At 47.0% G+C, this 20,391-nt stretch overlaps 4 protein-coding genes across 5 annotated transcripts; 2 read left to right on the forward strand and 2 right to left on the reverse strand.

Moving 5' to 3' along the window:
- Nucleotides 1-156: 156 nt before the first annotated feature.
- On the reverse strand, nucleotides 157-7,412 carry wu:fi75a02 (rho guanine nucleotide exchange factor 5). 2 transcript variants are annotated; one of them, XM_041058543.1, is made up of 11 exons: nucleotides 7,277-7,412; nucleotides 6,363-6,494; nucleotides 5,474-6,271; nucleotides 3,461-3,917; nucleotides 2,270-2,590; nucleotides 1,982-2,005; nucleotides 1,636-1,813; nucleotides 1,285-1,373; nucleotides 1,114-1,185; nucleotides 884-1,014; nucleotides 157-787 (listed from the first exon to the last, which is right to left on the reverse strand). In XM_041058543.1, the coding sequence occupies exons 2-11, from the start codon at nucleotides 6,484-6,486 to the stop codon at nucleotides 630-632; spliced, it is 2,352 nt and encodes a 783-aa protein (XP_040914477.1). In that variant the 5' UTR covers nucleotides 6,487-6,494; nucleotides 7,277-7,412; the 3' UTR covers nucleotides 157-629. The 2 variants fall into 2 exon arrangements, with proteins under 2 accessions (XP_040914477.1, XP_040914478.1); XM_041058544.1 differs by having other exon boundaries at nucleotides 6,363-6,548; nucleotides 7,277-7,393.
- Nucleotides 7,413-7,431: 19 nt separating this feature from the next.
- LOC121195223 (UDP-glucuronosyltransferase 2C1-like) lies at nucleotides 7,432-10,471 on the forward strand. Its single transcript, XM_041058546.1, has 6 exons — nucleotides 7,432-8,080; nucleotides 8,163-8,652; nucleotides 8,998-9,278; nucleotides 9,480-9,567; nucleotides 9,775-9,994; nucleotides 10,184-10,471. The coding sequence occupies exons 1-6, from the start codon at nucleotides 7,847-7,849 to the stop codon at nucleotides 10,458-10,460; spliced, it is 1,590 nt and encodes a 529-aa protein (XP_040914480.1). The 5' UTR covers nucleotides 7,432-7,846; the 3' UTR covers nucleotides 10,461-10,471.
- An 89-nt stretch (nucleotides 10,472-10,560) lies between these two features.
- On the reverse strand, nucleotides 10,561-18,645 carry ythdc1 (YTH domain containing 1). The gene is given in 17 exon segments (XM_041058545.1): nucleotides 10,561-11,570; nucleotides 11,681-11,872; nucleotides 11,956-12,021; nucleotides 12,106-12,145; nucleotides 12,451-12,487; nucleotides 12,858-12,937; nucleotides 14,675-14,829; nucleotides 14,928-15,012; nucleotides 15,377-15,494; nucleotides 15,614-15,722; nucleotides 15,911-16,005; nucleotides 16,112-16,174; nucleotides 16,467-16,597; nucleotides 16,599-16,831; nucleotides 16,966-17,270; nucleotides 17,353-17,454; nucleotides 17,882-18,645. Coding segments are annotated over 17 exon segments (2,022 nt in total). The 5' UTR covers nucleotides 17,910-18,645; the 3' UTR covers nucleotides 10,561-11,387.
- Nucleotides 18,627-20,038, forward strand: ufc1 (ubiquitin-fold modifier conjugating enzyme 1). The gene has a single exon (XM_041058547.1). The coding sequence runs from the start codon at nucleotides 18,773-18,775 to the stop codon at nucleotides 19,286-19,288; it is 516 nt and encodes a 171-aa protein (XP_040914481.1). The 5' UTR covers nucleotides 18,627-18,772; the 3' UTR covers nucleotides 19,289-20,038.
- Nucleotides 20,039-20,391: the final 353 nt, after the last annotated feature.

Here is a 20,391-nt window from a genome sequence, read left to right on the forward strand (position 1 = left end):
AAATAAAAATAGCGCAGTGCCCCCCTTCTAAAATAAAAACATCTTCATTTCTGAATATGTACATGAAGTTTAATATTTTATGGTATTTTCACACGAGCATCAGCCGTTTGAGAAGTAAAACATCTCCATCATCAGTAACAGAGACACAAACGTCAGTAGCGGAAACAAACTTTATTTGTTCCAAAAATAGAAACATTTTCAGCAGAAATATAAATTACACTTTAAAAATCTTTGTGAGTGAGTCTGCGGCGCGGCACTGAACCGTGCGTCCACAGCTTTACTGAAGTGTGTCTGTGTTTTGGCTAAAAATAAAAAATAAATAGATAAAAATTGAACCACCTGTTCCCTGCAGGAGGCGTGGCCTCTTAACAGGTCACCTGACATCATCCACACAGTAAAAAAAGAAACTATTAAAATATTAAATATTCCAGAGAATTCACACTTTAAACAGTCTACACTGTAAAAATCACAAACAACAAACCATTAACACAGCAAAAGAAAAAAGTCTGCTACATTTGACCAACTTAATGATGTTGATGATGTCACCAGGTAACGCAGTGGTTAGCAGGTGTGCTAGCAGCTCATATTTATTTGGCTTTTAGTCAGCTGACCGGAAGTGATGTCATGGCTCAGACATCAAGACCCTGCCGTGTCAGGAAGTCTTCAAGGGCGCTCAGTCGCTCCACCAACATCACATCCAGGTCTACGTCATCATCACCGTTGCTATGGCAATGGCGCCGAGCCGCTGCCCGCTTCCTGGGCCCCATGGCAAAAGGAAGCCCCACCCCTAAAACAGACAGAAGTCAAATGATTTTTTTTTACAAATTTCTGTTCTTCAAAACTACAACACTAGCCCTTCTGTGAACTGCGTTTCCCAGCATACCCTGAGGTCTCTTCCTCTTCCTGGGCTGAGTGAAGTCAGGGAAGAGGAGGAGCCTGCGTCTCCTCTGCTGGCCAATCAGGAGCAGCGCTCCATCCTTCTCTCTCGGCTCCTCAAAGATTGTCTCCAGACTCCTGAAGGATGACAGCAAGGCATGCTGGGAGGTGCAGTTTGTGCAGCAGATTTATACAGTTTCTGGCTATTGCCTTTCATGAGGGATTTGTAGTTTTTACCTGTTGGCAGTGGGGGATTTGTAGTTCTTATTGGTGTAAATTTCCTCTAAACTGAACTCTTTCTTCTTTAACCTGAAAAATGAAGCACAACTTTTTCATTCTGCCTTAATATTTTAAATGATCTTTTACTTTTTCTTTTATTTCATCTGCTTCCCTCCCTCCTCTCTTGACCTTTTGACCTTTGGCAATCCCATCGGTGTGAGTGGCGTTTCCCGTGGTGACGCCCGGCGGATTCGAATCTGTGAGACTCGTTTACTGTGCTGAACAGAAAAACATCAAAAATAAAGCAGAGAAAAAAGAACGAAGCTGCAGCAGGAACAATGAGTGAGAGTTACTGGAAAGACTGAAAATGTGAATAAAAAAACAGGACGACAATGAATAAAGATTAATAAATTAAATAAATAAATAAACAAATGGGGTAAAACTAAAATAAAAGTTAGTAACAAAAAAGAAAAACAAATATATAAGACATTAATTTAAAATTTTGGAATGAAAAAAAAAAAAAAGCCTAAAAAACTCAACCTCTCCATTTGTGCTGAGAAACTCAGAGCCGACTGCTGATTGGCTGGAAGGGAATGGTGCAGACAGTCCATTGGCTGAACACGGGGGAAGGGGCAGGGGCCGTTGCCGAGGTAGGTGAAGGCCCCGAGGGCTGTGATTGGCCCGTTGCTTCTGTTGTCGCCAGGTGGAACAAGTTGGTCTGCAACACAGCGATTATGTCACGGTGAGATTTTTACCTTCAGACACTAAAATTACAAACACGTAAAAAATAAAGCTCAGGTTCTAACGACACAAACTAAAGCTGTTTGTAAAACACTGTAAGAGGTTATCAAACAAAAAAACATCTGAAACAAGGACTTTAAATTACCTTGGTACAGATGTTCGCACATAACTGCAAAGAGAAAAAGTTGAGTTTATCATGACATCTGAGAAAACTATAAATTGACTTTTACCAAATTAAAAAAACATTTACTTTATTTCAGCATTGAACTTAAACCATATTTTTAGTATTTTTAACCCAAATTAGCTTCAAGCTAAACCCTTAAAAACTTTCTAAATGAAAAAACCTTCAACTACAAATTCAAAAAGTAAAATGACGTCGTCTGCAAATTTAAAAACTGGCTCTATCTAAATGTTACTGATGAATATTAATAACCAGTGATCGCTGCTCAGACTGGGCGGGGCAGTCCAGTCTTTCAGAGGTCGCAGGGGGCTCCTGCATGCCCCGCCCCTCACTGACTCTGACACTGTCTCCATGGCAACCGCTGACAGCCGGAGAATGGAGGCGGGGCTAAACAAAGAGGAGGAGCGCAGCCAGAGACGGAGAGCACTCTGGTTGGCGGACAGTGAAAAGGGAGGGGTGAAGTCAGAGAAACACCATTGGCTGGATGAAACACAGAGGGAGGCTTCTGATTGGTCGTAGGTCCGAACACTCTGAGCTGACTGGAGGAGGAGCAAGGCATCCTGGGAAGAGGAGCTGGAGAGGAAACACTGAGTCATGTCGTGTGTAATTAAAAGTCAACATGTTCTAATGTAAACAAAACTGATATATTCATATTCACTCAGTTTATCTAAATTTCATATGTTTACAGATGTCAGTGTAAACGTGTGAAATATATTTGTTTTATTTACATTACTGAAGCATAATTTAAATAACTGCCATTATTCAGCATTTTCTATGATTAAAGTGACGTTCTCAAAGATGAATGGATTTATCATTTAAATGTAAAATAAGTATTTATTATTATTAATCATTAAGTACTATTATTTACATGATCTCATATATAACGCATGTACAATTTCAGAATACATTAGATTTAAGTGTTTAACATTATAATCCATATATTTTTTAGTAGCCGATGGATTCCTGATTATTAATGAACATCTGATCATTATTACAAACATTTTCTTATCAAAGTTTCTTTGTCAGAGTTGAACTGGTTAAAGTTGAGTTCCTCTCTGTCTCTGCTTCACTGTGGAGCATCGACCACGTGTGTTCTCTTTGTGTTGCCATGGTTTGCTGTGTCCTTGTTCGTGTCCAGGTTGTGGTCTCTGAGCCTGGACAGGGGACAGAGACCGGTCTCTGTTCAGGGACAGAGACCACTCTGATTCAGTTTCTTCTGCACACTGTGTGATCCTGTGCTTCGCTCTGATTGGTCTTTGGGAAACAGTGTTGTTGTGAGACTGGTCAGTGTGTGTCTGAGGGGGCAGTTAGTCTCAGCACCAGCTGCCACAGGGGGCAGTTTTCAGGCCTGTGGGGTGTGCAGGGGGCTGGATTTAACGTGCTACAGGAATTAAAAATAAATTCTCTCTCTCTGATTAGTTCTTGTCTCTCATCCTCTCTCACCTGTGTTGCAGTAGGGGCGCTCTGTAACCATTCCGCCTAACGACACTGACGGCCTTCTCTGATTGGCCGGTTCCTTCCACCTCTCTCCTTCTGTCTTTCCTCTGGTTGAAGCTGTGCAGCATCAGCGGCGCCTCCTTCTCTGCTCCTCCTCTCCTGAAGGAAACAGCCATCTGCCCAATAAACCTCCCAGGATCCTCCTCTTCTTCTACATCTTCTCTGTTTTCTGGAAAAACAAACTCTTCTCCTACATTCATCCTCCTCCTCTTTCTCCCCCTCGCCTCCTCATCACCTTGGCTCCTCTTCTTCCCCTGCTCTGACTGGAGGGAAGAGGAGGTGAAACAGGAGGGAAGAGGAGGTGTGGATGAGTCCTCACTGTCTGATGATGAAGAAGCGTAGAAGACAGGTTGGATGAGGGCGGGGCTACAGGAAGAGGTAGAGGAGGAGGAGGCAGCCAAAGCTGAAGACCAAGAAACAGAGGAAGTACAGAAGTTTGGTTGCTGTTGTTGTAGCAGTGGTTTTTCACAATAAAAGACAGTAAAAATATAACACGTGGCACCTGCAGTGATTCAGCAGGAAAGTGAAAGTGTTTGTGTCTGTGTATTTAACGGCTTCAGCTCCACGACCAGCTCCTGGTCTTCAGATGATCTGGACCAACACGATGTTCTCATCCAGGTAACTTTGTTCTGTGAGCGCAGGTTGATTTGTTGAACCTGGATCGTGGATGTATGCATCACATGACTCCAGGTATATTAGGTACGTGTGTAGGACAGCCTCCCAGCATGCACTGGGGCAACAGGCTGTTTGACACTTTGCTTCTCTGTGATAGACGCACGCAGACGTTTCACCGATCATCAGCCCACAGCAGCTGGAATTAAACCTCTTATTAAAATAATGCAGGTGTTTCACACCTGTAACCCACAGCTTCTCTCTCAGTCTCCAATCAGCTGTGTGACTTTCTACAGAACAATCAGAGATCTGATTTTCATGCTGCTGTAAGCTGACCTGAACGCAGACGTTAGACGTGGTGGAACCATCTTCCAGTCTGGGTCTGGGTCTGGTTCTGGGTCTGGGAGGCAGACCCGCTCCATGTGATAAACCTTAGAGTCAGTTCTGGTTCAGGTTTTCCTTGACCATCTCCTAGTTAAGCTGCTATAGGCTCAGACTGCTGGGGTACTTCCCATGATGCACCTCTCTCCTGAGTCAGCTCCTTCTCTCCTCTCTTCTCTCAGAGCTGTGGAGTGTGGATGTGGATCAGTGGGCCACCTCCTGCCCCATCATTACTCTCATTAATTATTATGATTAGTCTTATTATTGGGACTTTTATTATTGTTGCTATTAGCCTTATTGTTTGTCCTGTCACTAATCCTATTATTGTCTTGTTGTTATCATCAGTGTTGTTGTTGTTGTTGTGTGGAACCTGGACTCTGCACTCTGTAAGAAAAGCCCTGAAATCATTTCTGCTATGATTCATCTAAATCAATCAGACTCGACTCGCCTCCTGTCGCAGAGCGCTGAGAACATCAACCTGAACACTGGACAGGTTTGACAAGAGGAAAGACAGAGCTGACCACAAGACTTTCAATGTCCTCTGAGTGTTTGGGTCCTGGACTGTCACAGTGAGGTGACGCTGTACTGATCTCTGAGCAGGTAAACTGAACATACGACTGCAACAGCTGAAGCCCTGTTTGTTTACATAATGTGTGATATCCCATCAGCCCAGCGTAGAGCTGAAAGAAGTAATCAATAAGTAAATCAACTAAAAGATCCTGTGGTTTCAGCTCGTCCAGAGTCTGACTTCCTGTTTCTGTGAGCGCGGAGGCGGCTGAAGCAGGAAAATCAGTCACGTGTTTCGATGCTTCGTTTCAAACTGGTTTTCACACAATAAACTCGTTAATCATCAATCAATTAACGGCAAAAATAACTGATCAACTAATCAACTGAAATTTATAAAGAAAAGTGTCTGTGAATGAGACAGAGAAGGAGGAGATGAAGGAGGAGGCTGACACAACTCACACGGAGACCAGGCTGCTCCTCTTCCTCTCTGCCCGCTCCCCCTTTTCTTCCTCCTCTTCCTCCTGCTCCTCCTCTCCAGAGAGTCCAGACGACGGCCGAGAGAAGCCAGAGCTCCTCGCAGGAGACGTCGCACCTCCAACCGGTGAGCCGAGAGGAGGCGAGGCAGGAGGGAGGAGCAGGGACACTGGGGGGGAGGGGGAGGAGCAGGAGGAGAGGGGATAGAAGAAGAAGCTACAGGGTTAGGATGAAGCAGTGGAGAAACAGGTGGAGGAATGTGAGCTGAGAGAGGAGGAGGTGAAAAGACAGAGGATGCAGGAGGAGGAGAAACAAGACAAGAAGACTGATGATGAAGAAGAGGAGGGAGAGGACCAGGAGCAGAGGAAACAGGGGGAGAGGAATCGAGGAAAGGAGGAGATAAAGGGACAGTAAGGGTGAAGGTTGGAGTAGAAGAGGAAGAAGGTGGAGGAGGAATAGGAGTAGGTGTGGAAGAAGGAGCAGAAGAAAGAAGACAAGGAGCTACAGGAAGAGGAGGTGAAACTGGAGGAGAAGGTGAAATAAAAGGAGCAGAAGAGACAGATGGAGGCGGAAGAGAAGGAGAAGACAAAGAAGAAGGAGGAGAAGAGGGGAGGGACATGGGATGAGGAGGACAGAGAGCAGGCAGGGGGGGAGGGAGACAAGTGAAAGGAGGAGCAACAGGAGGAGAAATTAAACAAGGAGCAGAGGAGGAAGAGGAGTCACAGGGAGGAAGAGGTGAAGAGGAGGAGGAGCTCCAAGGAGGCGCAGGAGGAGAGAAAACTCCTGCAGGAGGAGAAACAGCAGTCAGCACTTCCTCTGCAACGACGTTAGAAACAGAAAAAACAGCGAGCCAATGAAATCCACTGATACACACCCGACTGTGCCTCCACGTCATCGTCACCCTCATCAACCAATGGAAGAACGGGAGGCGAGGTCGCAGCTCCCAGGCCCCGCCCCTGGTCGTCACTCTCATTCAGTATTAGTGGTCGAGAGAGCATGGTGGAGACTGGCACAGAGAGAGAGAGAGAGAGAGAGAGAGAGGGAGACTTCCTGGGACCAGCTGTGTGATACGGTGGTTTCACTGGTTTAAACGAGTTAAGAACCAGTTTGAAATCATCTGTTTTTAAACAGTGACAGGCGACTGTAATGGAAGACCTCCTTATTTACCAAACAAAACACAGTGCGAACTGTCCATGTTACACAGTATGCTAACTATAGAAGGAAAAACTAAAAAGTCCAGTCATAACAATGACTCATCTATTTCTGGCAAATATCTCTTAACGAATTTGTTCTGTTATCAGGAAACGTAACACAACTCAAACAATTTCTGCTAAAACACATTTGGTTTCTTTCAGACTTGAAATGAATTATCTCCTCAAACCACGTGAACTTTCAGGTTATTTAAAACAAACAAACAAAAAAAGACTTTCACATTTAAAACACATTCAGAAAGGCTGCAGCTGATTTTGCTTCCTCTCGCGAGATGTCACCTACTCCCGCTGGAAAGATCCCAGAAATTTTCGCGTAAATCTGCGGATTTCCCTGTCAGCACTTTAACTAACGACTCTGACGGTTTTATGTCGTCACAGCGGGATTCTGCGTGACGTAACACGAAGGGAAACTCGGAGAAAGCGGGAGAGTTGCGGGTCGAAGTGAGGATAAACTGGATTTGACGGAAATAAAAGGAAACTGATCGAGCTAGCTGCGGCTAGCAGCCGTTAGCAGGCTTTACTGTGTGTGAAGCCGTTAAACCGGAACAAAGTGGGAGATTTTAACGGCTCTTTTTACCTTTTTCAAGCCCGACGGGTCCGTTAGTCTCTGTTAAATCCTCTTATCTCTCATTTTAGGAGGTTTACCGGCAGCAAAATGCCGAAGCTGGTCGGTATTTCCAGAAGAATCTGTCCCCGTTATCACATCAGACCGGTGTCAAGTTAAAGTCAGTTACACCGATTGAACTTCCAGTAGGATTGCCTTCCGGTGGAAGTTCCTTTTTTTCAAAGTAAAAGCAAACAAATAAAACAACATGGAAATAAAAAGTGACAAAGACTATTTCTGTTTATCAGACTACCAGTTTGTCTGTCAATCAGTCGTCAGTAATAATAATAATAATCAATCAGTCTGTCAGATAAAACACTGAAACGTGATCAGCTGTAAGTTTTAACGAGGGCTGATGCAGTGAGTGCAGCTCTTATCTGTAACTGACCTCTGATCAGTTTGGACTTTGTGCTGCTGGATGTAAACCTGCTGCCATTTTGTTTGTCCTCAGACTCGTGACAGCAAAAAAAAAAAGCAACAACAAATCCAGATCAAACTTCGTCCACCACAGTGTCGTCGTCTTTTTGTTTTGTTTCACTCAGGATGCAGAGTTTCCTGCCTGTCCTCGTGTTCCTCCTCCATCCCCTCGCTCCCGCAGATGGCGGCCGTGTGCTGGTGTTTCCAGGCGAATACAGCCATTGGTTGAACATGAAGAGCATCATGGAGGAGCTGGTGAAGAGGAACCACTCTGTCACTGTTTTAGTTTCTGATGCATCACCATCCATCAGCTACAACAACACCCGCGATGCCGCCATGTTCAGCTTCCTGGTTTTCAAGGTGATGTGCAGTTCAAAGACGAGTGAACTGGAGTTCAGTGGATTTCAGCTGAGTTTTGATCTGTGTTTGTTCTGTTCTCCAGGTTTCGTTCGACAGATCCGAGTATCATGGCCTCATGGAGGAGTTTATCCACTTCTCCATGTACAAGTCGCACGTTTCCTCTCCACTGCAGACATTTTTCAGGATGTCTGATTGGATGCGACGGATCACTGACTTGGGGATGCGACAGTGTGACTCCATGTTAAAGAACGAGCAGCTGATGGCGACTCTGCGGGCCATGGCGTTCGATGCCGTCCTGCTCGACCCGATGGTGATGTGCAGCGACCTGGTGGCCGATGTGCTCAACCTGCCACTCATCATTTCGCTGCGCTTCTCGTTCGGTGGCGTCCTGGAGCGACACTGTGGCCACGCGCCAGCGCCGCCGTCATACGTCCCTGCCACTCCGCTGCCATACAGCGACCACATGACGTTTGTAGAGAGGCTGATCAACGCAGTGACGTACGTTTTCACATCAGTGATGTCTGAAGTGTTCTGGAGGTTAACACTGGATAAGTACTACAGTGAGGTCAAAGGTCAGTGGACATGGGGGGAACAAACCAGCTGTTGGTTCTCACAACGTCTTTGATAAAAAAAAAAATATATACATATATAAATAAGTGTTATCGATCTCCTCCATTGTTGGTTCTGTACGGAGGCCCAGAGGAGACAAAATGTTTACTGTTAAACTCAAATTAAAATATTTGAAACAGAAAAATTTACAAATCTGAAAACGAGATTTTAAACTGACACAAAGTTCAAAAGGTTGTGAGTGAAAATGTTTTTGAAAAAAGAAAGAAAAACTTTTATTTTGATGTTGGATTTTACTTACCTGTCCCTTCAAATTAAAAGCCTCATGGGGCTGTTTCCTGTGTGGACAGGAACTCCCAGCAGCGTCTGTGGGACTCTGGGGAAGGCCGACATCTGGCTCATGAGGACTTTCTGGGACATCGAGACGCCACGACCGACCCCGCCCAACTTCAAATACGTGGGTGGTCTGCACTGCAAACCAGCCAATCAGCTGCCAGAGGACATGGAGGCATTTGTGCAGAGTTCGGGCGACGCCGGTGTGGTGGTGGTCTCCTTCGGCTCCATGGTAACCAACCTGACGACAGAACGCGCTGATGTCATCGCCGCGGCCTTTGGAGGAATCCCGCAGAAGGTTAGAAGCTCCACCCACTCAGACAGAGAGTTCAGGGACTTCAGGAAATCTCAGCTCTCACCTGTGTTCTCACCTGATCGTGGAGACGTTTGACTCTTTACACAGAGTTTTAATCTTTGATGTATTTAAAGTTTAAATGTGAAAAATCCTGAATCCCACGTCGAGATGTTTCCCATTAAAAGAATCTGAATCTGTTATCAGGTCATCTGGAGGTACAGCGGAGAAACTCCCAAAACTTTGGCTGCGAACACAAAACTTTATGAGTGGATCCCTCAGAACGACCTGCTGGGTAAAACCCGCTCGTTTGATCAAATAATAAAACGGCGCAGGTTTTAGTGTCGGTGATGTTTCTGTTGATTTTTACTGTAAAATGTTTCAGACTCCAACGATCTGACTTTAAAGGATCAGGAATATTTGTGTGCTTACGTTTGCACAAAACTTCACATCAGATATTTCATTGTGTCACTGCGTGATCTCAGGGTTTCCTTCCTGTCAGGTCACCCGAGGACCAGAGCGTTTGTGACTCACGGCGGCACCAACGGTTTGTACGAGGCTGTGTATCACGGCGTGCCGCTGGTCGGAATCCCGCTGTTCGGCGATCAGTCCGATAACCTCGCTCGGCTGAACCGCCGCGGTGTCGCCATCGTCCTCGACTTCAGCTGCATGACGGCCGATGAGCTGAAGGAGGCGCTGCACGCGGTCGTCAACCAGCCGGGGTGAGGATGACGTCACAGGAAGCTGAATTCATTAAATATCTCCCACTTTAATTTGTTCTAATTTTTACAAGTATAGAACTGTTCTATCCTTTCACAGTAAAAGCCCTGACTTCCTGCTGAATCAGAGAAATGTATTCTGACAGGAACAGTAAACCAGAGCTTTGACTTCCTGTGTGTTGCGATGCTCAGTTACAGGTCCAGCATGCAGCGTCTGTCAGCGCTGCACCGCGACCAGCCCGTGGCACCGCTGAGCGCCGCCGTCTTCTGGGTGGAGTTTGTGATGCGACACGGAGGAGCGCGACACCTGCGGCTGGCGTCACATGACCTGAACTGGTTCCAGTATCACAGTGTGGACTCCGCCACAGCCCTGCTGCTCATCATGATGACTGTGTGCGCCCCCTGCTGGGCAGGCGTCCGCTGTTTCCTGCGGCGCTGCAGACGAGGAGGAAGAGAAAAGAACGACTGAAGACTTTTATTCAGATTCACTTTATCACGTTCTACGTGTCGATGAATTCAAACACTCGTTAACTTTATTTTCATCCAAACAAAAGAAAAAACTCCACCAATTTTACTTCAGGCTTTTATTTTGTACAAAAACAAGCACAGGCTCCGCCTCCTCCTGTCTCAAAGAGGAAACAGTTTTTTCCTCAGATGTTCTCGCTGAGACTGAGCACAAATCAGTTTAACCTGCTGCTGATCGATAAACAATCGTGCAGTCCAAGTGAAACTGATCAGGACAAACAGGAAGTTGTGTCGACACGAGTCGCTCATGAGAAACTGAATTAAACAAAATGAAAAAATAATGTGATTTCCTGTTTATTTTTTAAAGCAGTTACTATGAATAAACCTGGAAACAAAAATAAATAAATGAACTGAAGATCAATGAGTTTAACATTTAAAATCCAAAAGACAATAAAAACAAAACAGGAAACACTGTCCAACCTTTCATAATAAAACAAGCTATGACTGGAGAAAGTCACCGTTTCATGGTGTGACCCCTCAGGTTTCTGTAACGACCCCTCAGAGGGCCTCGACCCTCACATTAAAACCTCTGGACTAAAATTTAGAAAAACATTAAAACAGATATTGACAGAGGTGAGATTCTTTTATTCTCACGTGTTTAACGTGTGCAGCAGAAACATGTATGATGGAGCCATGTGACAGACGTGTGCCTGTGCTGTGATGATGTCACAGGATCACAAAATAAGAGTTTCGACCAAAATCACCAAAACCTCAACAGAATTTTATTTTTTAGATTTTTTAAAAAATGTGATGATGTCATCGTGTAGCTCTTTTTTGTTTTCATAATTTTCAACAGAAACAGGAAACCAGCCAAAACCACCGCCATCAAAACAACCACGGCTAGAGACTGACAGGATGTGACATCATCCAATCACCTGCGGTACCGCCCCCTCTCCTTGTCCCTCTCTCTCTCTCTGTCCCTCGCTCTCTCTCTCTCTCTCTCACGACGTGGTCCGCCACGTTCCCGCTCACGCTGACGCTCGCGCTCACGCCGGCTGCTCACCACCGCCTGTGTCCGCCGCAGGAAGTCATCCACACGCATGTCGTAATCGTGCTGCATGATGGGGGAAAAGCGAGAGAGAAGACATCAGAGCGATCGCTGATTAATAATAAGTGATCAGACTTCATTGATCTGCTGTTGCAGTGACAGGAAGTGGAACTGACCGGGCTGGATGCGAAGGCGCGGTGTTGCGGCGCTCTCTGCTTGTCTCTGAAGCGGGGGGGTGGAGCCTCGTGTGGCGGCAGGGGGGGGTGGTGGTGGTGGTGGTACGCCTGGTGAGGGGGTGGGGGGGGGTGGCTGTGGTGGTAGTAGGGGGGGTGATGGGGCGGTGGCTGCTCCACACCAGGGTACGCCGCCTGATGACACATACATGACATCATTAGTGTCTGCTGTCAATAACCTGATCAATCAGGAAACGGAAACAATAACTGAGTCGTACCAGAGTCTGCCAGGGAGCGGGGGGGCCGACACTGTGGTGGTAATCCCTCATGTAGTCGTTATAGGACTGAAACAGGAAACACAGGTAAACACAGGTGAGCGTGCCTCACACTGAGGCTAACATGCTAACGTGCTAACGTGGCGGACTCACCCCGTTGAGGAAAACATCTCGTCTGACGCTGGAGAAACGTCTGCGAGCAGAAACAGAGACGGGACAGATGTCAGGTTCTCGCTCTAACCTTCGGTCCACGTCACATTTACGTCGACGGAACTTTGTTTTACTCGCCATCGATTTTTCTCAAACTACACAACTGAAATTAACAATTTCAAAATAAAAGTCCTCACAGACTTTTCAGGTAATGTTTTTCACAGATTTCGTTTTGTGGCACAGAAACTTTTTACAGCGCAGAGCTCGGCTCCTGTGAGGTTTGTACACTGTGTCCGTGCTGCTGTAGCTCCGCCTGCTGTCTCAGGTGAGTGATGAGGTGAGACTCACCTGTCCACCGGCTGGTTGCGAAGGTCCTGGATGAACCCTGAAAACAAAACAAATTCCTCTGTTAAATTTGATTTTGAAGTTTCTCTCAGCGGAGAATCAGAAGATTCGTCTGAAGGAAAAAGTGCAGAATCACAGTCGACACAAAACTGAAGCCAGAAAATAAAACCAGTCAAACAAACAGCGGCAGTGACGCCATGAAAACATCCGCTCAGAAAAAACAAACTGAGAAATAAACTTTAAGATTCAAGTTAATTTCAAATTAAAGTTAAATCCCTAAAACATTGAAACCTGATTTCTAAAGAAACGTTTGAAGTTACGAGACGTTTGATCACTGTTTCACAACAACAACAACAACAACATGTGAATGTCAACAATCAACCACAGACTGAGTTTTTGGAATCAACGACCTGCTCGCTGGCTGAAGTCCGGGGGACCATCGGCTCGCGGCCGCTTCCTGCCGTGGAGGTCGTACTCTTCAAGCCGACGCCTACGTAAACAAGTTCACAAGTAAGAGACACACATTCACACAAATACACACTCACACCCACATTAACTCACACTCAGTCAGGTCAGAGTTCAAACAGAAAAACTGTCAGTGCTTCACCAAAAGTGATTCGCTCTAAAATTTCTGCTAAAACCACCTGACGCCTGATGATGCGTCTCAATCGTCCAGGTGACAGGTGTGTGCAGACATTTTATCTGCGTTCATCTAAAGCACCAATCAGGCTCTGAGGATCAGGGGGCGGGGCCGTGCTGCCCTCTGGGTGTAAACACAGTGAACTGATGCCTGTTTGGATTCTGACTCTTTCACATTCAGCTTCACACACATTGTCAAAAAAATAAACAAAGAAGAAGAAACCTCTGAAAGGAACAACATACCGCTTGTGTTGTTTATGTGGGAAGGGCTGTTTGTTTGTGTCAACAACACTTTTCACCATAAAAAACAGTTTCTCTCCTCATCAGTCCATTAAAGGCTTTTTTTAAACAACCCTCTTATTTGACAGGGTGGAGGGGGGTGATGATGATGATGGTGATGATGGTGCAGTCCTGTCAATCAATAATCAAGGCCCCGCCCGCTCTCATCCCAGCCCCGCCCCCTCCAGACCAGCAAGTCCTGAAACAGAAACGACGGAGTTTCTCTCGTCTTTCTGTCGCTCCGTCCGTTCTGGATTCTCTTTTCTTTCCTCCCCTCGTCTTCTCCACCACTCACACACTTTATATTCAGTCCATCAGCGACACACACACACACCAACAAATATCAAGTCTGTTGTTAACAACCAGCTCAGTCCTGATTCACTGTGTGTGCGTGCGTGTGTGTGTGTGTGTATGGGTGGGGTCATAATAAAACTGTCCTTTCATTGGGGGTGGCGGCGGGGGCGGGACCATTTATTCAGTCCAAAGGATTTTTAAGGCGTCTTTTCCTTTGCGTATTTCTGTAATTTTACCTTAACTGAACCAGTGAAGCCCCGCCCCCTCAGACACATCAGACCCTCTCATTGGATGTAGTCCAGAAGCCCCGCCCCTGTTCGACCAACCTGCACCACCTTCTCAAAGACCAGAACCAGTCCGCTGGACGCTCAGACAGTCCCTCACTTTCTCTCTCTATGCCCCTCCCCCGTCCCTCCCCCATCAGTCCAGCCAGTGACGCTCGTCCTTTCTGCTTTTATTCTGAAAGGGTCAGCCACAGTCCAGCTAAAGGCCAAATATTTAGATTTTTATCCGTACGAAACTCCTGCAGAGAAAAGAGCTTCAGAGGAGAAATTCAGCAACAACACAATTAAGAAAATTCAACTTCTCACATCTCGGCCGCAGCTCGGGCGATGTCAAACAAACAAAAGCAAAGTATATGTTCAAATTATATATTAATTTGACAAAAGAAGAAATTAATCAAATTAAAGTGTGACTTAAACTAAAATACGAGACAAAAATTTCAGAATTAAACTTCGTGTCCTGAATGGTTCGCGAGCTCCGCCCCGCCCAGGACTTCCTGCCTGACCGTAAGACTTCAACCACAGACGCAGAGCGAGGCGTCACTCCGGTGGAAAACTCCGGACTGGAAAAACCACAACAACCACCACAAAACCAGCAACGCTAGCCACGGGATAGCTAGCCACCGGCTAAAGGTAGCGGCCGTCTCCGTCGTCTGGCAGCAGGTGGCGCCGTGGTCGCAGCAGGAGAAGAAGAAGAACAGGAAGCGGGAGGAGGAGCTTGGAGATTGGCTAACCTTCCCGGTTCGCGCTGCGGAGGTCGGCCTCGAGGCCGCGGTTCCGAAGGCGTCCGACGTTTGTGACGAACACGGCGAGCCACCTGGTGGACGTCCACACTCTCATCCAATGGGAACAGAGCACAGAGCTGAGCACCGACGTCGGGCTGGATCTCCTGATGTTGGACGAGATTAGATCGAATTATTGAAACCATCACATGACACGGCAGCAAAGATCCAAACAGAACCTGAGGACATGAAACAGTCAGCTGACCTGTCCGTCGCGTCCAATCTTCACGGGCTTGTGTTCGTTCCAGGGGTTAGACAGGTGAGCCGTCTTAGTGAAAGGAAGCTCCCTCCTGTAAAACAGAAACATCTCCGTGTTTAAACAAACCTGTGACCCACACTGTGACCCAGCTGACGGCGCAAACTCCAGAACCGCTCAAGAACCCTGACCAACAGGACCCGTGGCCTGGCAGAAGGGGGGAGGAGAACCACCACTCGCTCACGTACAGTTAGCCGAGGCGGTTCCATATCTGATCAACATCCTTCTCCTCTCCCTGTGGAGGAGCAGACCCCCGGGTGGATCAGAGCACACTCGTCAGACCTGGGAACACCTCAGGTTCCTCTGGGACTGTTTTGCCACCGTGAACTGGATCCAGATCCATGTTAGAAAAAGGAGGCTGCACAAACTGAGGACCCGCTCATTTCACTGTTGTTTACCTGCAGAGCCAGTCGATCTTAAAGACTCCACCCAGCATCTTGGCGTTCATGCCGGCAGGAAGAACCCAGTGGATTGGCGAGCCGCCATGATGGGACTCTGACGCCAAACGAGCAAAACCTGCAGTTGACGCAGATGAAACAAAGGAGGCGAATTAAAAACTAAACATTCAGAAGAAAAAGGACTAATACGTTTAAATAATACAATGAAAATCAGTAAACGATTATTTGCTTTTTGACCTTGGAATTTCCCGCTCTCTCTCACAGAGAACACGAGGACGACACTCCGAGCCGAGCGGAAAGCTGCGTTCAGCTTCTTCTCGTTCACTGGCAGCGTCGACCACACACCCTGAACGTCATGCAAACAACATGAATATATGGTTAGTGGTTTTCACTGCCTTCTCCTGAGAGGTGAGCTGAGCCGAAGACTTTTCGTTAGCGGGACTGATGAACGCCCAGCTCACGCTCAGGCTGCGTGCAGGAGGAAAACTGATGTTTACAACAACAACAAACAAAAACATATGGATGTTAGCATACCTTAGCTTTAGCCAAGGAGACGTTCTCATGGTTGTTACTCTTTATGAGGAAGAATCGTGCGTCTCGCAGGATGTAGCGCAGCTTACTGGTTGGATCTGAAATATCGCAAAGAATGTAATCAGATTACTCTACAGGAAACCTCATTACTTCCTGAGCTCAAACCTTCACCACCACACAGTAAAACAAAGATGGCTGCCTTACTCTCCATCCCTTTACGAACTGCTCGGACCGACGACGGCAACTTCTCCTGCTTCTTCTCTGAATCTTTCAAGATAAAAGCACAGTAACAGAGAATGCAGCAGTTGTTACTCAGCTTGTGAAACCTTCGTTTTGCTTAGTGTGATTCTGTCACTGAGTAACTTTATATGTAAGGATCTGTATTACTGTTACTTAATGTTTGCACTTGCTAACCTTCATCACCTGTGAATATCCACATTTTATTCATATTTATTCGACTGAGCTGTGGAAATATGTGTTGTCTTTTTCACACTGAAGACAAGAGCAGGAGAAAACAGAAGAGTTCTGTCTGCAAAACTTTTACTGTTGCCATGGTTACCTGAGGCCTCAGAGGCGGAGCCTGACCGAGCTGATTCGCCATCATCAGTGAAACTGATGGAGGAAGCAGAGCGTGAGTCTCCAGCTTCGCTCCGAGTGTCGTAGTCGTTGCCCTCGCCACCCGCCTCGTCGCTCGTATTCCTCCTCCTCCTCTTCCTCCTTCTCTCCTTCCTCCTCCTCCTCATCTTCCTCCTCCTCCTCCTCCATGCCCTCCTCCTCCTCCTCCTCCTCCTCTTCCTCCTCGTCTACATGGGAGGCGACAGGGGAGGAGCTTCCTGACCCCTGCTCTGAGCCATACTCTGCTGCAGCCTCCTCCTCTGATTGGTTGTCCTCCTCGTGGGGTGAGGGGCTCGCCCGACGCAACTTCTAAAGACAAAAAGGAAATTAATGTGTTGGCTGAAAATTGGCTGCCAAGAAAAGGTGTGTAATGTAAGTAGTAGTAGTGGCCACCACAGCAGACGTAGTAGTAATAAAAATAGGACTGGTAGTAGCGTGAGTACCTGGCTCAGCCCCTCCAGGCTTCTCTGAGAGTCTCTGCGTCGTGCGTCCTCTCCTCCGCGGCTCCTGATCGCCTCTCGGGCCCCTCTCCGACCCTTTCGCTCCTCATAGTATTCGTGTCTGTAGCTGGCGGTGGCGGCATGTCGGCCACGGGGGCTGGACACTGTCTTCTTAGAGGAGGAGGAGGAAAGAGGTGGGGCCAAAGCTCTCTTACTGGAGGAGGACGACCTGGAGGGGGTATGGCCTGATGAGGGACGGAGCCTCTTCAGATCATGGTTGTCAGAGCGCTCACTCTTCCTCTTTGTCCCTGTCAGACAGAAAGGAGAGTTTAGATGCTTCAGATGCTGTAGTTTCAGCAGCACGAGCGGTGTTAGTAGGATCAGTACTACCTTTCTTGTCGCTGATGTCTCGTTCGGTCTCGGGGTTGTACAGCTCGTCGTCCTGATCTGGAGCTTCAGTCAGAATATCTTCCAGAACGTTCAGTTCTCCATCTGAAACAACAACAACACAAACTAACAGAGGGACACACACCGAGCCTGTGGCTGAACAACACCACCCCCCACGTTCAGTTACCAGAACACCGCATGGACCAGTAAAACACGGAGTCTGGTTATATTAAAGCGCGTGTTTACGTGAAGCAACGGAACAACACATTTCCGAGCCCACGGCCGCTCGGAGCCGTTAGCAACAAAAACGCTGTGATGAACGAAGGGCAGGACACACGAGCTGCTGCTGGTCACCAACTAACGTTAGCTAGTCACCGGTCACTAACTAACGCGCTAACAGTCATCACGTATCAATACACTAATCGATTATTGATCCGCAGTTCGACAGAACCAATATCACCAGAACGAATATAGCATGCATGCTAATGCTAACATCTAACTGGGCTAACAAAGCGACCTGCTCGCGCCTCACCTTTGTCGTCGCGCCGGTCGGCCGCCATCACCGCCGCTGTCACGTGCTCCTGCCTCGTGCTGGAGTTTCTCTGCAGGAAAATCGCGTTTTAGATTAATTTAAAGACGAAATAACATCAACGGAAACAGAGTGCGAGAAACTGAAAGAGCAAATGGCGGACAGGGTGTTCGCGAGGCTTCTTCTTCGCCTGCTCAGAAACAGCGTCCAGGTCAACTACCGCCGCCTGCCGGACCGGAGCACGTGACACCTTCTTCCTCTTTTCATTGAACAAAAAACAGCAACAACAAACGGCGCGAAAGATTAATGCTTTACTATGACGTCACTGTGAACAAGAATTGGTGAAGTTCGTAGATTTTTTATAAGTTTTATTGTTTTACTTTGCTTAGAGTCACTGCTTCACTCCGTGTCAGGCGAGAACAATAAAACTAAACCCTGGATGTAAAAGATAAGTTGCATTATTTTGAATTGTTTGTAAATATCAGACATCAATCACCGTCCAGAGCAGAGTGTTTCCATCTTTAGCTGCAGAGACGGGGCAGAAAAGATTTCAGGATTATTTTCAACATGTTTAAATTTACTGAGTGAGGACAGATGAATTAACGCGTTTCCATTGGATTATTGAACCTGTAAACACTACAGCCTCTTATTAGATTTTATTGATGATCGATGAATAGAAAAATAATTAATTGCGGCAGATCGAAACGTTTGGAAGGTTTTATTTTGAAAACCTGGTACAGGAAGCGGTTCTCGGAGCATCTCCCGTACGATTTTAGACCGGAAGTCTGCGTCAGTGCTGAGACTAGAACCGCAGACTAGCTGAGACCCGGACTGAACTCGTCTTGATTTATTCACGTGTTAAACCAAAACTTTTAGTTTTTTTTGCAACACAAAATGGCTGACGAGGCCACGCGCAGGTCCGTGTCGCAGATCCCGCTGTTGAAGACGCACGCGGGGCCACGTGACCGCGCTCTGTGGCCGCAGCGGCTGAAGGAGGAGTACCAGGCGCTGATCCGGTTCGTGGAACAGAATAAGGAGGCCGACAACGACTGGTTCCGCCTGGAGTCTAACGCGGACGGCACGCGTTGGACCGGCACGTGCTGGTTTATCCATGAGCTGCTGCGCTACGAGTTCCGGTTGGAGTTTGATATCCCGGTGACGTACCCGGACACTGCGCCCGAGGTGGCGGTCCCGGAGCTGGACGGGAAGACTGCCAAAATGTACCGCGGCGGGAAGATCTGCCTGACCGAGCACTTCGCGCCACTCTGGGCCCGCAACGCACCGCGCTTCGGTTTAGCGCACCTGATGGCGCTGGGACTTGGACCGTGGCTCGCCGTGGAGATCCCGGACCTGATCAGCAAGGGACTCGTGATCCACAAGGAGCGGCAGCGCGAGCCGGCGGCCGAGTGACGTCAGTGGGCGAAACGGGGGGGGGGGGGGGGGGGGGGGCTGTTTGTGTGTGGTACAGAGTAAAAATGATGAAAAAATGAACTGAGTTTGGTGAAGAAGTCACTTACCCCGAGGTCCGACTGGAAATATTTAGAGAAAATTCCAACAGCTGAAAGTGTCTCTGTCTTCTCCGTGTGATTCAGATGGAGCGTCCATTCACTTACAGGGAAAATTATTGGTTATAATAGTGATCAATGTAATAAAGTTGTAAGTTGTTTGATCATAAAAATGATTGAAGAGCTGCAGCGATGCCACGTCTGCTCTGATCAAAGTCTGTGTCAGTGGATGGTGGAAAACTAAAAGGATGAAAAAGTGAACAGATCTGGTGAAGGAGGTCACTCGCACCAACATCTAGTTAAAATAACATCTAGTTAAAATTTAAGTTAAAACTATTCGTTACTATTAGTTTGTAACATAAACTGAGATTTCAAAGAGTCTGATCCAGATTAAAAATGATGAAAAACGAACAGAGTTTGGTGGAGAGAAGGCCCCGCAATAGGGGGCCTCCTCTCAGGACTCAGGGGACAGATTTTTATCTGAAGCGTCAGAGGATGTGCGTCATCAGCTGATGTCACCATACAATACCTGTGATGCCACACACACACACATTCTTGTCTGACTGTCTTTGTGGGGGCACAGGCTGACATGCTTGTTTTCTGTCCCGGAAAAAAAAAAACTGTCCCACCTCAGCGGCTGTGGCCACAGCGTCACGTTTCTCAAACTAAACCTCAGAGACTGGTATTAAACAGTATTATTACACAGTCAGTTCATTCATAACATTTTCATTCATTGATTTTTTTTTAGTAAGTAAACATCAGAGATGCTGAAACCATCCCGTCTGACAGCATCTGTCACTGCACCGTACACAATAAACCATGTTCTCATGTTTCATCAGAACATTAACGTTTCTGTTCAGGTTCAACAAGTCTGCTGAAAATAATCTGCTGTACATGAATGAATGATGTTCATCATTAATATTCAGAGACATGTTTCAGAGCTCGTAGCAGATGAACGGATGAGTGAACGTGTAAACGGCGCTCAGGTTTCTGCAGGGTCTGACACAG

This window comes from Toxotes jaculatrix, chromosome 16 (genome assembly GCF_017976425.1).
Source record: "Toxotes jaculatrix isolate fToxJac2 chromosome 16, fToxJac2.pri, whole genome shotgun sequence".
Classification (NCBI taxonomy): Eukaryota; Metazoa; Chordata; class Actinopteri; family Toxotidae; genus Toxotes; species Toxotes jaculatrix.

Bases quoted from the DNA above. Each gene is read 5' to 3' on its own strand.
- ufc1 (XM_041058547.1), top strand. From the start codon at position 18,773: ATGGCTGACGAGGCCACGCGCAGGTCCGTGTCGCAGATCCCGCTGTTG.
- wu:fi75a02 (XM_041058543.1), bottom strand. From the start codon at position 6,486: ATGCTCTCTCGACCACTAATACTGAATGAGAGTGACGACCAGGGGCGG. The intron at 1,374-1,635 runs GTTGAGTTTTTT...TTTTCTGTTCAG, and splicing joins TTCTCAGCACAAATGGAGAG to CACAGTAAACGAGTCTCACA. The intron at 1,015-1,113 runs GTAAAAACTACA...GTCATCCTTCAG, and splicing joins AAATCCCCCACTGCCAACAG to GAGTCTGGAGACAATCTTTG.
- LOC121195223 (XM_041058546.1), top strand. From the start codon at position 7,847: ATGCAGAGTTTCCTGCCTGTCCTCGTGTTCCTCCTCCATCCCCTCGCT. The intron at 8,653-8,997 runs GTCAGTGGACAT...CTGTGTGGACAG, and splicing joins GTACTACAGTGAGGTCAAAG to GAACTCCCAGCAGCGTCTGT. The intron at 9,568-9,774 runs GTAAAACCCGCT...CCTTCCTGTCAG, and splicing joins CCCTCAGAACGACCTGCTGG to GTCACCCGAGGACCAGAGCG.